The sequence below is a fragment of the Lepus europaeus genome, chromosome 22 (assembly GCF_033115175.1).
Source record: "Lepus europaeus isolate LE1 chromosome 22, mLepTim1.pri, whole genome shotgun sequence".
In the NCBI taxonomy this organism is placed as follows: domain Eukaryota; kingdom Metazoa; phylum Chordata; class Mammalia; order Lagomorpha; family Leporidae; genus Lepus; species Lepus europaeus.
This window is the reverse complement of record NC_084848.1, coordinates 10,519,634-10,535,055: the sequence shown is the minus strand read 5'-3', so window position 1 is coordinate 10,535,055 and position 15,422 is coordinate 10,519,634. Positions and strand designations below refer to the sequence as shown.

Sequence of the window (15,422 nt, the reverse complement as noted above, 5' to 3'; positions counted from 1 at the left end):
CTGCCTCTCCGCATGGCTGGTTCCTAGAGTATCTTCACACAGCTGCAGCACTGGTGGGGTGCAGCAGCTCGGACGCCAGGCCCCCTGGGTCCCTGGCAAGTGCATGCCCCTCCCCAGGCATGGCCAGCCCCCTGAAGCAGGCCCCTCTGCCGCATGTCCATTCCCCGGGGGGAAGCCAGGGCTTACTTGTCACTGATGCGCAGGTAAGGCTCATCACAGCGGATGGGGTCGATGCACTTGAACCCCCCCTGCAAGTTGTAGCAGGTCTGCTGCAGGGTGCACGTGTGGTTTCTGTGCTCACACTCATTGATGTCTGAAATGCAGGGTGGAGGAGAAACTGAAGCGAGACAGCACTTTCAACATGTCAGTCCCCGGGCTGGGGGGGGGGCTTACTCTGGAGCTGCACTGTCCAATATGGCAGCCACTGGCCACATGGGCTACCTACTGAGCACCCAAAATGTGGCAAGTCCAAACTGCGAGGTGCCGTAAGGAGATAACACAGACCAGATTTCTATGACTAAGAAAGCATGTAAATCATCTCAATCATTTTTATATTGAGAACATGTTGAAACAATAATAGCTTGGATCCTATTGCATGAAATAAAATATGGTATTATAAGTAACTTAACTTGCTTTTACTCCTTCATGCTGGCTACCAGAAAATGTGACCTTGCTGGTTCACACCGGCAGCGCCTGCGGTGCCTCTTCTGCCCAGCACTTCTATGGAGAACCCTTGCTTGGTACTGAGACCAGGCAGGCTCATGGAGGCTAAAAACAGGCCCAGTCGCCCCTGCACTGACTCCTCCAGCGAGCGCAGTATGAGGCTGGCAATCAGGATGAGCAGCCGATCCGGAGGGGACCGAGGTCTTGGCCCTTCAAGGACCCAGCAGTGAGGAGCAGGAGCCTCCCCAGCGTCTGTTCTCCCCAGCATTGGCAGAGGACAGCTGAGCAAGCTGCCCTCCAGGCACTTGAGAGAGCAGGGCCAGGTCCCACGGGTGGATCTGGAGCCACAGGGATTCACCTGCCAAGGCAGGAACCAGCCTGCACAAGTGGCCACCTGCACCTGCAGGGTTCATGACAGAAGTGGCCAAAGGACCAGGCACGGCAGGGGAGGCACCGGCCCAGGCATCCTGCTCAGAGCTGCCGCTCTGGGAGCCGCCAGCTCCCACTCCCATCTCATCCCTGCCACCAGATGCCGCAGGTGAAGACATGCGTGTGACCCTGGGTCAGGGCCACCTCCCCCTCCCCCAGGCCGAGCCCTGGGGCAGCCTCACCCTGGCAGCTGCGGTTGTCGTCCAGCAGGATGTAGCCTGGCGGGCAGGAGCAGAAGTACGTGCCGGGCTGGTTCACACACTCGTGCTGGCAGAGGAACTCAGAGAAGCTGCACTCGTCCATATCTGGGGGCGACAGGTGCACACGCGCTGTGTATGATCACAGGCGGCCCAGGCACGGCAGCTCAGCAGTCAGCTACTCAGCTCCATGCTCCAGAACAAACTACGGCTTTACTGTCAGCAAGTTGCTAATGTGCTATTTTTTTAAAGATTTATTTCTTAGTTGTTTGAAAGGCAGAGTTACAAGGAGAGAGGGAGAGACAAAGATCGTCCAGCCACTGGTTCATCCTCCAAATGACTGCCATGGCTGGGGCTGGACCAGGCTGAAGCCAGGAGCCTGGAGCTTCATCCGGGTTCCCCTCAAGGTTGGCAGGGGCCCACGCACTTGGGCCATCTTGTTATCTTCCCAGGCACATTAGCAGATAGCTGGGTCAGAAGTGGGAAGCCAGGAGATGAACCAGCGGCCATACGGGATGCCAGTGTTGTGGGTGGCAGCTTTACCTGCTGTACCACAGTGCCAGCCCCTCATTCATTCCCTGAACTCTTCTAGTGGGGGGGGGGTCACTCACCGCCTGCTGAGGCCACCCACTGACCCTGGCACAGCTCTAATCCACCTCCACAAAGCTCCCAGCAGCCTCTGCCGTGGGCACAGTCTCATCAACTCCTTGCAATGGAGTCCAGTGGCTCTGCGGGTGAGCCCACCTACACTTCAGACCTGCCAAGGACCTGACATCTGTTTGCCTGCTGGGGGGTTGGGGGTGTAGAACTGTTCCCCAAGAGCCAGAGACTTTAGCAAATTCCCCTTCCCAGTAAGTTGAGGAACAAGATTGTTCCTAGAATCCCGGATAAAAGGGACAAACCCGGAAGGCTGGGGGAAAGGGAAGTCAGTGCTATATAAAAATGCCACGGCATCAAAAAACCTTGAAAGACAAAGTCTGGAGTGTGTGGGTGCTATCTCCCTGGGACAGGGGAGGCAGTGCCCTCAGCCAGCCTGGACCGGCCCTCCAGCTGCAGAGGTGGGGATGGTCACGTGACTTTACAGCGCATCCCTGTGGGATGTGACAGTCGATGCAGAAGCAAGCGTCCCAGCAAAGCCGTCTCTGCCTCACACGCAGTTTGGCACCGGAGCCCTTGTTTGAGCCTCACTCGATAAGCACGCCAAAGAAAACATGTTTGCATTTGTTGTTTCCCAAAAAACTTGCTTTCACTTGTTCCCCCTGTGACATGTCCTCGGATTGCTCCCTCTGTGACACGTCCTTGGATCGCTCCCTCTCATCCCGGACCACGGGGCTCTAATCGCACGCCTAAGGCCTCGCAGCCGGGAAGGAAGGGTCTTTCCTGTTTCCTTCGGGGGTCTTCAGGTGGTGGGTTATGAGCCAGCTGCAACAAATTTCAAAGTGGAGGGGTGGCAGAAGCTCACCTCCTGCTTTCCCGGGAAGCTCCAAGAGGCCCAGGTCTCTGGCTCCGCCCATCACAGCAGAGCGCCCTGCTTTGGTTCTGTCTGTAGTCTTTGATCGTACCTCGGGTGGGCAGTGACACCTGCCAGCTCTGGAGGCTCCTTGTGGGCCAAGCACCAGGGCAAATGCTCTCCGTGCCTCAGCCCACTTAACCCCCAGCTCAGCGCTATGGGGAGGCACTGCCACTGCGTCCGGAAGGAAAATCGAGGCTTGCAGAGGTTAGGTCTCTACGCCAAGTCCACAGACATGCGGAAGTAGGGAATCTGGGATTTGAACCCAGCCAGCCTTCCTTGTGGTCCCACATGCAGGATGCTATGGCGCCTCCCTGAGTAACAGTGCTCAGGACTAATGGGTGGTGGACTGGGGGATTCTGGGACTGGAGGTAGGTGCCAGTGCCTCCCACAGGGCAGAGGAGCTGCCGCGGACCCCACCCAGTTCTCTGGCTGTGCAGTTCCCAGACTCTGTAAGGGCTGCGGCTCCACCCTGCTCCGAGAAGCAGCACAAGCCTGCTTTCTGGCAGGACGCACACACGAAGCCCTTTTCCTTCTTCCAGGTTTTCTAGGGTCAGCTCGGCCCAGCAAATCCAGGGGACAAGCAAGGGTCTGGTGCTGCACCCAGGGACACATGAGCTGTGGCTGCGGGGGATGGAGAAGGAAGGAGGAAAGTGCAGGAGACACACAGTGCCCACGCAAGTGAGGCTATACGGAGAGTCACGTCATGTCCGTCCCAAACCCCACAGGGTGCAAACTCCTGGAGAAACCCGAAGTCTCTCACACCTCCACTTAGGGAGGGCAGAGCGACCTGCAGTGCCACTTAGATACACCCGCCTGTTCCACCCTTGGTTGACCAGCTGGTGGATTTTTAGGAAGTGACTTGGCTGAAGACAGCAGTCAAGGGTAAAGCTAAAATCTGAACTCAGCCCCGCCTAGCTCCCACTGTGCCTCCCACACTGTCCCTGCAGACGGCCCACCACCTGCGGCTCTGCAGGGGGCCTGGGGGGAACTTGGATTCCCTAAGGGGTGCAGCAGGGGTGGAGGGTGCTGCAGTTTGGGAAGACAGCGGCTTTTCCTGCCTGGGGGTGTCTTGTTTCTGGGACTCACGTCTGCCCGCTCCAAGGCTCTCTAGCTGCCTGCACGTGGCCCGACTTGCTGGGCCCCAGGGAGAAGCGCTCATGGGTTTCGGGGAGCTTGGTCCCTGGGATGCTCCTAGGCGGCTCCTGCTACAGTGACACCCGGGATTAGGACAGCCACACCCTCGCACCCTAGGCATGGCCCCTACTCCAACAAGTCCAGTGGAGCAGCACCAGTTTAGATTTTCCTACTGCACAACTCGGATGATGATGCCCAAAGCAGATGCCTGGAGTTTTCTTTACTCGTACGTTGACAGAAAACAAGGAATGAAAGAGAAAAGGAAGCAGAAATGGGTGGGGTGAGGAGGGGAAGGAGTGGTACACAGCTCTGGGTAGGTGCTACCCACCGTCACAGCAGTGAAATGGATTCCTGGTCCCCAGGAGCGGACAATCTAGGAATAGCTTTCTAACTGCCTAGGAAAATAAAACCCAACTTTCTAGGGGGAAAAAGAAGGAGATTACTAAGAAAATTCTAATGGCGTCAACAAGCCAGCATGGGCACAGAGTCACAGTCCTTGGGCATACAAGGAATTTCTACGTTCTCACAACAAAGGATGATGTTTTCAATCACTGGACATCCAATTGTTCATTCACGTGTCAAGCCCTGCTCATTGCATGCCCACGGTCTGCCAGGCTTGGAGGCTCGGAGCTGTACGGGAATGTCCGTGATCCCACGCCTCCTGCGCCCCACCCACCGTGTCTCGAGATCTGCCATGATCCCCGCCCACCATGTCTGAGATCTACTATGATCCCCGCCCACCATGTCTGAGATCTACTATGATCCCCGCCCACCCTGTCTGGAGTCTGCCATGATCCCCGCCCACCCTGTCTGGAGTCTGCCGTGATCCCCGCCCACCCTGTCTGGAGTCTGCCGTGATCCCCGCCCACCCTGTCTGGAGTCTGCCGTGATCCCCGCCCACCCTGTCTGGAGTCTGCCGTGATCCCCGCCCACCCTGTCTGGAGTCTGCCGTGATCCCCGCCCACCCTGTCTGGAGTCTGCCGTGATCCCCGCCCACCCTGTCTGGAGTCTGCCGTGATCCCCCCCACCCTGTCTGGAGTCTGCCGTGATCCCCGCCCACCCTGTCTGGAGTCTGCCGTGATCCCCGCCCACCCTGTCTCGAGTCTGCCATGATCCCCGCCCACCCTGTCTGGAGTCTGCCATGATCCCCGCCCACCCTGTCTGGAGTCTGCCATGATCCCCGCCCACCCTGTCTGGAGTCTGCCGTGATCCCCGCCCACCCTGTCTGGAGTCTGCCATGATCCCCGCCCACCCTGTCTGGAGTCTGCTATGATCCTGCTCTGATCCTCTCTAGGACCTGAGTCAGCTGGGGACAGGTGACTCCTCAACCCCATGTCAGGTCCCTGATTTCTGAACCAAGGGGTCAGGTGACAAGAAGAGGAGGCTCCCTCCCCCACCTTTCAGGGACCGATTCATCTCCGTTCTGTGTGCCCTGGACCCTCTTGCACCAGGAAATGCCCCAAACTGGACGTGTGTCCGGGAAATGAGAGGAAACACCTGTGCAGGACGCCCTCGCCCTCCACCCCAGGCCCCTGGTCCAGGCGGGAGCTCATTACCACTGCAGTGAACACCATCATCCTCAAGTTCATAGCCGGGGTCACAGCGGCAGATGAAAGAGCCATAGGTGTTGACGCAGGTTTGCACGCAGGGGTTCTCCGTGGCACACTCGTTCACGTCTGCGGAAAGCAAAGCACGTCACTGGCCATCCTCACACGGAACGTCCGCTCCGACCAGGCACCACCCGGAGACCAGAGTCATGGATACCAGGCATCTCCACTCCAGGGTGCAGCGGGCCGTGGTCTCAGGCTCCAAATGCCTTCACGTCCGTGTCCCTCAGGGCTCAGGGCTCAGGCAGGGAGAAAACAGCAGGTGCAGGGACCGGCGCAGTGGCTCACTAGGTTAATCCTCCGCCTGCAGTGCCGGGACCCCGGGTTCTAGTCCCAGCTGCTCCTCTTCCAGTCCAGCTTTCTGCTGTGGCCTGGGAGGGCAGTGGAGGATGGCCCAAGTGCTTGGGCCCTGCACCCACATGGGAGACCAGGAGGAAGCACCTGGTTCCTGGCTTCGGATCGGCGCAGCTCCAGCTGTAGCGGCCATTTGGGGGGTGAACCAACGGAAGGAAGACCTTTCTCTCTGTCTCTCTCTCACTGTCTAACTCTGTCAAATAATAATAATAATTTTTAAAAAGAAAACAGCAGGTGCACTCGCCGTCTACAGGGTGTTCCCACTGTTTGTGTCACATGCAATTCAAACATGGGCTTCATTTGGCACACACAAAAAAAATGTGAGATCTGGGCAAACAAGGGGTCTTCAAAAAGCCTGTAAAAAATGAATATGGTGGGGGCCATCCTGTGTGTGGTGCAGCGGGTTAACGCCCTGGCCCAAAGCGCCGGCATCCCATATGGGTGCCAGTTTGAGACCTAGCTGCTCCTCTTCCAATCCAGCTCTCTGCTATGGCCTGGGAAAGTAGTAGAAGATGGTCCAACTCCTTGGGTCCCTGCACCTACATAGAAGACCCAGAAGAAGCTCCTGGCTCCGGATTGGCACAGCTCTGGTCATTGCAGCCAATTAGGGAGTGAACCATCGGATGGAGGACCTCTCTCTCTCTCTGCCTCTCCTCTCTCTGTGTAACTCTGACTTTCGAATAAATAAATAAATCAAAATGAATATGATAAAAAAAAAACTCTGCATGGACTTCAATTTTGGGGGGAGAACAGCAAAAAAAGCTTCTCTTTTACCACCATTTCCCATGTGTGTGCACATAGACCTGCAGGTCTGCTCTCAGAGGGCCACCCACGAGGTGATCGAGGCCACACCTGCGGTTACCCCTCACCTGCCAAGCTCCTCTCTCACCTTCAAACCTTGGACACCTCCCGTAAACAAATAATCACGGCAATTTTAATAACATTTGTGTTACTGCACCTAAATACCACCGCGGACTATGAAGGATCTCACACCCACGTAAGCCTTCCAATAGCCCTCTCCAGGACCACTGCCCATTTCACAGGTGCAGCAGGTCAGGAAGAGGACCACAGAGGGAACGAGGATTAATGGGATGAGTGTAGTGATGGCTTCGTGGGGTAAACATCTATCAAAATGAATGACACCGTGTCCTATAATAATACAACGTATTATATATCAACTACACATGGATAAAGCTGTTCAAACATTTCTGAAGATTGGCAGATACGCCCACATCCAGAAGCCAACAAGGGCCCGGTTAGAACTGGAACAGGAGCCGGGGGTCTTCCCACAATACCCGCGATTCATTCTGCACAGCTCACCCCGACAGGGGCCAAGGGGAGGAGAGGAGCCCCTTCTGCACTGGCACGGGCTGATCCAATGCAAGCACCTCTATGCCGTGCTCCAGCTGAGGGGCAGGCACTGGGCACAGCGGTGAGGATACAGCTTGGGACGCCCACCCTACATCAGGGTGCACCCTGGGAGGCAGCTGACGAGGGCTCAGGTACTTGGGTTCCTGCCACCCCCGTGGGAGGCCTGCATGGGGCTCCCGGCTCAGGTCTCTGGCCTGGCCCCGCCCTGGCGCTCGCAGGCACTTGAGGAGTGAACCAGCAGACCAGAGCTCCCAATCTCGCCTTCTGTTTCTCCGTTTTAAGCAAAATGAATGAATAAACAAGTAATGAAGTCTCAGCTGAGGGGCTCCATCCTCTTCAACCACACTGCAGAGAAGCATGTGGACGTTTGGGCGGCCAAAGCTTTGGTGCTGGGCGGCCTGATGGCTTTTCTCAAAGGGGAGGGCTGGTGCCCCGCCCACAGGCTCCTGTGCTCTCAGAGGAAAGCTCATCAAATACGGCACAGCCACAGGGGAGGGCCCAGAAGACGCCAGCCTCCCCTGGCAGGTGGCAGCGTCCCCACCAGGGGCAGGATGGGAAGGAAAATGTCCACAGTGCTAAATACTGAGTCAGGCCCGGACAGGACAGTGCCAACAAGGTGTAGGCTGGCGTTCCCCACTTCCGGCCAGATGCTGGCCACATGGATGTGACTGTGCTCAGTCCTGCCTCCCACACTGCTGGTGGAGTCCAGAGCACAGGACACAGGACCCAAAGGACCCTGCCCCCTGTGGCCGTAGGGCCCCTTCCTGCCAGCCCTGAGCGTGGGCACCCGCACACCCCAACCACGGCCCAGGACAGCGAGGCCTGGGCCTTTATTCTCAGCTCTGCCACTGCCTGGCTGTGTGACCTTGGCCAAGCCCAGTGACCTTCTGGAGCCTTGGTTCCCTCATCTGTGAAGCAGGGTCACAAACCTCCCGCCTGTGCACCCCACAAGGCTGCTGACGGGGCTCCGTGACAGTGAGAGACATGCCAATGCACGAGGCATTGGGATGGCAAAAGCTCCACGCAGGACTCAATACACTGTGGCCCACAGCCCGGCTAATGCAACCTCCAGGGGCCCAGTCCCCGTGTCCAGGCCCGGGTGCGCGCCCGCGGCCTGATCCTGCCGCCAGACTGGGCACCATCAGGTGTCCTGTCTGCTCTGTGCCTCAGACTCGTCCCTGGGGGCCAGAGTGGCATGCGTCTCCCTGGGCGCTGCTGCTCACAGCTGCTCCTCAGGCACTGGGTGCACCGTGCTGGCCTCCTGGTGGTGGCGGGGAATGTGGCTGCCAGCTCCACCCCCTGGCCTTGGCAATGGGAAGCCTGCATCTGCTCTAAGCCGCTTATCTCAGGAGCAAGGGAGCCAGGCGCCCGCTCTCCACGCCAGTGGGAAGGAAGGGCCGACTCTGACAGCTTCCTCCCCCAGCCCCCCAGGCCAGCCTCTACTCTCAGGAGAAAATGACCTCCCCTGGCAACTGGTATGAGGGAGAGACTTCTTGGAACAATCAGCAGACCCAGCTCTGGGAGGAGAGACTTAGCAAGAATCCAGGCTCAAACTCTGCACCGCTGATGCTTTCCTGTTTACCCAACGATTGAGATGCGATTAAGCTAATGGAGACAGAAAATCCTCCAAGGAGCTGGTCGGGGCCCGCCTGCCGGCTGCAGCCCAGTGGTGTGACGAGGAAGTGGGCCCTGCGCAACCTGTGGCTCCAGACAAAGCGCTCATTCTGAGTCTCCACCCTGGGCCTGGACCTTGTGGCTGCCAGAGCCTGGGGGCCTAGACCAGGGCCCCGGGGCAGGACTTGCGCTACTTCCTTGGGTCTGAAGTCCCCCATTCACTTCCTGAGCACAAGAAACCTTCAGATGAAAGCCATAGGCACAAAGGCTTGTTTTTCTTCCTTATCAATGTTTGAAAAGCAGAGACGGCCTTTGTTGCTTTGAGGCCTGCTGAGTGTGCTCTGTGGGCCGTGCTGAGTGTGCCCTGTGGGGTGTGCTGAGTGTGTCCTGTGGGTGTGCTGAGTGTGCCCTGTGGGTGTGCTGAGTGTGCCCTGTGGGTGAATGAGTGTGCTCTGTGGGCCTTGCTGAGTGTGCCCTGGGGCCGTGCTGAGTGTGCCCTGGGGGCGTGCTGAGTGTGCACTGTGGGTGGTGCTGAGTGTGCCCTGTGGGCCTGCTGAGTGTGTCCTGTGGGCGTGCTGAGTGTGCCCTGTGGGCCTGCTGAGTGTGTCCTGTGGGCGTGCTGAGTGTGCCCTGTGGGTGTGCTGAGTGTGCCCTGTGGGTGAATGAGTGTGCTCTGTGGGCCTTGCTGAGTGTGCCCTGTGGGTGTGCTGAGTGTGTCCTCTGGGCCTGCTGAGTGTGCCCTGGGCCTGCTGAGTGTGCCCTGTGGGTGTGCTGAGTGTGCCCTGGGGGTGTGCTGAGTGTGCCCTGGGGGGTGTGCTGAGTGTGCCCTGTGGGCCTGCTGAGTGTGCCCTGGGGGGCGTGCTGAGTGTGCCCTGGGGGTGTGCTGAGTGTGCCCTGTGGGCCTGCTGAGTGTGCCCTGGGGGGCGTGCTGAGTGTGCCCTGGGCCTGCTGAGTGTGCCCTGTTGGTGGTGCTGAGTGTGCCCTGGGGGTGTGCTGAGTGTGCCCTGGGGGGCGTGCTGAGTGTGCCCTGGGGGTGTGCTGAGTGTGCCCTGGGCCTGCTGAGTGTGCCCTGTGGGTGTGCTGAGTGTGCCCTGGGGGGTGTGCTGAGTGTGCCCTGGGCCTGCTGAGTGTGCCCTGGGGGGTGTGCTGAGTGTGCCCTGGGGGTGTGCTGAGTGTGCCCTGGGGGGCCTGCTGAGTGTGCCCTGTGGGTGTGCTGAGTGTGCCCTGGGGGTGTGCTGAGTGTGCCCTGGGGGGCGTGCTGAGTGTGCCCTGGGGGTGTGCTGAGTATGCCCTGGGCCTGCTGAGTGTGCCCTGTGGGTGTGCTGAGTGTGCCCTGGGCCTGCTGAGTGTGCACTGTGGGTCTGCTGAGTGTGCCCTGTGGGTGGTGCTGAGTGTGCCCTGGGGGGTGTGCTGAGTGTGCCCTGTGGGTGTGCTGAGTGTGCCCTGGGGGTGTGCTGAGTGTGTCCTGTGGGTGTGCTGAGTGTGCCCTGTGGGTGGTGCTGAGTGTGCCCTGTGGGTGTGCTGAGTGTGCCCTGGGCCTGCTGAGTGTGCCCTGGGGGCCTGCTGGGCAGTTGGTTCTTTGTTGGGCAGCAGCCTCTGGCCCAGGATGGAGGGCAGCTGCAGGGCGAGGCCTTAAATCGCCCACAAACCCCACAGAGGTTGCAGGTGTTCATTTCATGACTCACTGAGGGCCAGGGGCCCTGAGCGCCTCTCGCTGGGCCTCGGGCACTGAACTTAGGCAACGGGACCTGTGAGCAAGTTGCAGCCAGTCACCCCAGCAGCAGGCCCAGGAGGAGAACCACACCCAGGAAGCGGTGAGCCCCCCGGCCGGGCGGCTGTGGTTCTAACCTCAGCAGGACTCCCAGCACTGCCGAGTGGGTTCGCTGGAGCTCAGCGCAGCTCTCGGGCTCTGTGAGCAGTGCAGTGGGAGGGGGGCTGGACAGGGACAGGAATGCAGAGTAACAACCGGGCTTTGCCCTGGGCTTTGCATCTTGTCCAAGTTATCTCGCACGTCACCTACCTTGGCAAGACCTTCCATCTTCATTGAGGGTAAAACCAGGGTTGCATGTACAGGAATAGGATCCAGGAACATTCGCACAGAGCTGCTGGCAGTAACCATAGCGACATTCATCAATGTCTGGAAACAGAAACACAGGCAGGGTGAGACGGGTCTCCGTCTCTCTCGCCAATGCCACCGCCAGCGTGGCATGAATGCCCATCTCTTCCGGAGCAGGGGCAGACAAGGAAAGAGAGGAGGCAGCCAGTGCTAGAACCGTGCCTACTAAGTGCCAGGATGCTCTCCACTTTCCAAGCTCAGTCTCCCGACAAAGGCTCACCTCCCTGAACCACCTGGTCCCTGAAGACCTGAGCCCTTCTTGCAGGTCGATGGTCACGGGAGGAATTTCTGCTCTGAGTGGGATGTTGGGTAAAAGGCCCTCTCAGATTTTATCCACGTCTTATTATTCCAAGAGTCTCTATGACTTTTTCACTGCCCTGAGAAGGGACAGGTGAGCTCAACACGTAAGCAGCAGCCACAACATCGCTGCCGTAGGCTCCCGGCCACTGCAGAGGCACCACAGTCCCAAGACCCAAGTCCAGGAACTCAGGATGCTGTGGTTCACCCTGGCTCTCTCCTGCACCAGAACAGATGGAAAATGTCTTCAAGCCACGCTGCCTTCCAGGGAAGCAGCAGCCTTGTGGCTGAGTGGATCCTTCTAGCAGAGCTGCGCTACGGGACCCTGCTGACACCGGGCACCTGACACGGTCAGGAAAGCGCTTCTCAACCCCGGGAGCTGACAGCCTGGGGAACTCACTCCTCCAAGGCCGGGCGCCTGGAACGAACCACCAGCCTCCAGGGGGAGACAGAGTCCTCACCTGTACCAGCTCCCGCGGAGGCCCGTCGCCCTGCCTGTGGCTGCAGCTGGTCCTTAACTCATCCTTCCTCCCCCTACACCACCCGCATTCCCTCCCTGGACCCCAGTTCCACGGAACCAGGGCACAGCCATCCGGGGCTCTGGCCCCAACTCAGAACCTTGGTCTCTCTGCCAGAGAGGACCCCAGCTCCCCAGTCCCTGTCCCGTTGTTCAGCCTCCTCGGATCCTGTGCCCTGCCCCGAGGTTCTCTTTTATCTCTAAGGTCCACTTACTTCTTTTTCAATTATTTATTTATTTATTTATTTTTCATTTTATTTGAAAGTTGACAGAGAAGGCAGACAGGGAGAGGGAGAGGGGGAGGGGGAGGGGGAGGGAGAGGGAGAGGGAGAGGGAGAGGGAGAGTTGGAGAGTTGGAGAGGGAGAGAGAGAGAGAGAGGGAGAGGGAGAAGGAGAGGGAGAGGGGGAGGGGGAGGGGAGGGGGAGGGGGAGGGGGAGAATGAATCTTCCATCTGCTGGTTCATTCCCCAAATGCCTGCAACAGGCAGGGCTGCACCCAGCTGGAGCCAGGAGCCAGGGATCTCCATCTGGGTCGCCCACAGGGTGGCAGCGGCCCGAAGACTTGGGCCATCACCTACGTCTCCCAGGGCATTCGCAGGAAGCTGAACTGGAAGTGGAGGAGCGAGGACTCAAACCTGGCGTTCCAACGTGTGATGTAAGCCTATTGGTTAAAATCTTTAAAAACAAACAAAGCAGAAGAAGCTCCTGGCTCCTGGCTTCAGATCAGCTCAGCTCCAATCACTGCAGCCATTTGGGGAGTGAACCAGTGGAGGGAAGACCTTTCTCTCTGTCTCCCCCGTCTCTGTCTGTAACCCTACCTCTCAAATGATTAAATAAAATAAAATAAAAAGAAAGAAGGCAAGCCCACTGCCTGTACAGTTGCTCCTCTTCCCCAGGTGCAGTTGGTCATCTGTCCCTTGTTCTGCAAAAGCAATGCCCCCCTAGGTGCCTGGAGGGGGTAGTGGGTAGCACTTGTATTTTGGAAGAGAAAGACGCATTTGACCAGGGCACGCCATGTGTTCAGCCCTAAGGAAGAAAGGTCTCCACCCCTGATGGGAAGCGTGAGCTGACTGAGCTCCATGGTGCCAGGGGAGGTCTCCAAAACACCCCTCCCCAAGTGTCGTGCTCTGTGGAAGAGAAAATCCCTCCCAGGCAGAGGAAGGTCCTAGAGCCCAAGGGGGTTCCTGGCCTCAAAGTCTATCATGGGGGCCAGGTGTATCCTGGCTGCCTCTGCCTCCCTAGCGCCCCTTGTGGTGGAAATGAAGACTGGCCCGAGGACCAGGAGACTTGGAAGACTCAACCCACTCACTTCAACGTGGTCCAAACTGTCCCTCCTCTCTGAGCTGCAGTCTCCAACTCTGACATAAGATCTACATCCCTTCCAGCTCTGGCGTTCTACATATGCAGTTCCTACACAAACAGCCCCCTCCCAGGGATCTGTGTGTGTTCACATCAATAGTATCCCACTCCCCACGGGAACAGAGGTCGGTTTACATGCATTGTGACTGCCATGTCCTCAGACATCATGCAGCACTCTGCCGTGCGTGTCTGGAAAGCCGAGGAAGCCAAGCTGGGCTGGTCGGTCAGGCCTCCAGGGTGGACCCGATTTCTGCCTCCATCAAGCCAGCCTTGGAAAGAAGCAGTTTCTGTTCTGTTCTGTGTCCACGATGCTGCCTGGATCGGTTTCTTTGCTGCTCCGGCACCGGCTTTCAGGCCACAGAACAGCGTCTCAGACAACTCAAACCGGCAGGACTTTTCCAAGAAAACACAGCATAGAAATCACACCCTAGAAATAGAACTTGAAGTGACAGCTGGATATTCCTATGAATTCATTCCCTTGGCTGAGCCCAGAACCAGTGGAGAGGGAAGGAAGAAAGCTCTCCAGTAAAAATAAACAGAAAGATCAGAGAGCCGATGCCAACCGCAAGGACGCCATCCCCGGTGGGTGACGGCGGACCCCTCAGCAGTAAAAGGAGAGGTCACGGCGAGCAGAGGGGGCGTGGCAGGCAGAGGTCATGGCGAGCAGAGAGCGTGGCGGGCGGAGACGGAGATGAGGTGTTGGGAGGATGCGATGTCTGTCTGGACCTATTAGTCCACATTTGAGACTTGGAACGTTCTCTTCTAGGCAAAAGTGCTCATTTCTCTTTAGTACGATTTCTAACTAGGGCAGAGTAGCCTTCCCTCTATCACTTCCCAGCTTAGGAGAAACTTCCTGAGAGCAGGAGAAGCCCCAGATAAAATCCTGAAAGGCACAGCCAAGAGCCACAGTGCAGGGGCAGGCATTCGGCCCCACAGCCGAGATGCCGGTTACAATGCCCACATCCCACGTCCGGGTGCCTGAGTTCGACTCCTGGCTTTGGCTTCTGACTCCACTCTCCTGTGAAGTAATTGGGTCCCTGCCACCCATCTCAGAGACCAGAATTGAGCTGGCTTCTGGCTTTGGCCTGGCCAAATCCCAGCCACTGTGGGCATTGAGGGGGAGTGAAATGGTAGATGGGAGCTCTTTCTCCATCTCTCAAATAAATGAAGTTTAAAGAACTGTGAAGACGGCATGACAGTGGTAATATCCGTAAGCTCCACAAGCGTCTACCCCACCCCTCCCCACCAAAGGAAGGTTCCCTACGCTTACCACCAGCCACGCCCACATCTCACAACAGCCTGGAACCATTAACTCCCAAGAGTGCCACGCGCCCCGGACAGCTGGTACCTAAGCACTGGCCTTCCAGAAGCCAGTATCCGTCGGTGCAGGAGCAGGTGTACCCTCCTTCGGTGTTGATGCAGATCTGGGTAGGGTTGCACTGGTGGGAATCCGTTGCACACTCGTCCACGTCTGTAACACAAAAATATGCCAGAGAGAGCACCCATGTGTTCTGGAGCCCCGGGTCACCACCCGTGTGTTCTGCAGCCCCGGGTCACCACCCGTGTGTGCTGGAGCCCCGGGTCACCCATGTGTTCTGGAGCCCCGGGTCACCCGTGTGTTCTGGAGCCCCGGGTCACCCATGTGTTCTGGAGCCCCGGGTCACCCGTGTGTTCTGGAGCCCCGGGTCACCCGTGTGTGCTGGAGCCCCGGAGCCCGCAGGCGCCCCGTCGCTTGCTTGCGCTGGCTGGGAGGCAGCTGCTACATCACTGGGCTATTCCCAAGGACAGAGACGCACTCCTTGAACAGTAGCTTTGGGGACACTGACCTCCCATGAAGTGACAGAGCTGCTCAGCTCACCAGAGTCCGGAAGGGAAATGGCCAAGCAGGGAACACCCACCCTCCGGCCCCCCCGGCCACTCCATGCCATCACTCTCTGAAAGTACATGACTTTGACATGAACCATTACCTCTTTTAAAAAAAATTATTTGAAAGAGTTAGAGAGAGACAAAGAGAGAGGGGGGGGTCTTCTATCCGCTGGTTCACTCCCCAAATGGTCGCAATGGCTGAGGCTGGGCCAGGCCAAAACCAGGAGCCAGGAACTTCATTCAGGTCTGCCGTGTGAGAGGCAGAGGTTCAAGTACCTGTGCCACCATTTGCTGCCTTCCCAGGGGCATTTGCAGGGAGCTGGATGGGAAGTGGAGCAGCTGGGACTCAAGCCAGTGCTCATCTGGGACGCTGGCACTGCAGGCA

General features: G+C 58.1%; 1 protein-coding gene across 1 annotated transcript in view; it reads right to left on the bottom strand.

Annotated features, from left to right (window-relative positions):
- FBLN5 (fibulin 5) overlaps positions 1-15,422 on the bottom strand; it is an 80,297-nt gene that overhangs the window by 11,271 nt on the left and 53,604 nt on the right. Inside the window, exons 5-9 of the mRNA XM_062181563.1 lie at positions 14,520-14,642; positions 10,903-11,019; positions 5,493-5,612; positions 1,275-1,397; positions 187-313 (exon numbers count right to left, since the gene is read on the bottom strand). Of these exons, the coding sequence (XP_062037547.1) occupies positions 187-313; positions 1,275-1,397; positions 5,493-5,612; positions 10,903-11,019; positions 14,520-14,642 (610 nt within the window). The remainder of the gene's footprint in view (positions 1-186; positions 314-1,274; positions 1,398-5,492; positions 5,613-10,902; positions 11,020-14,519; positions 14,643-15,422) is intronic.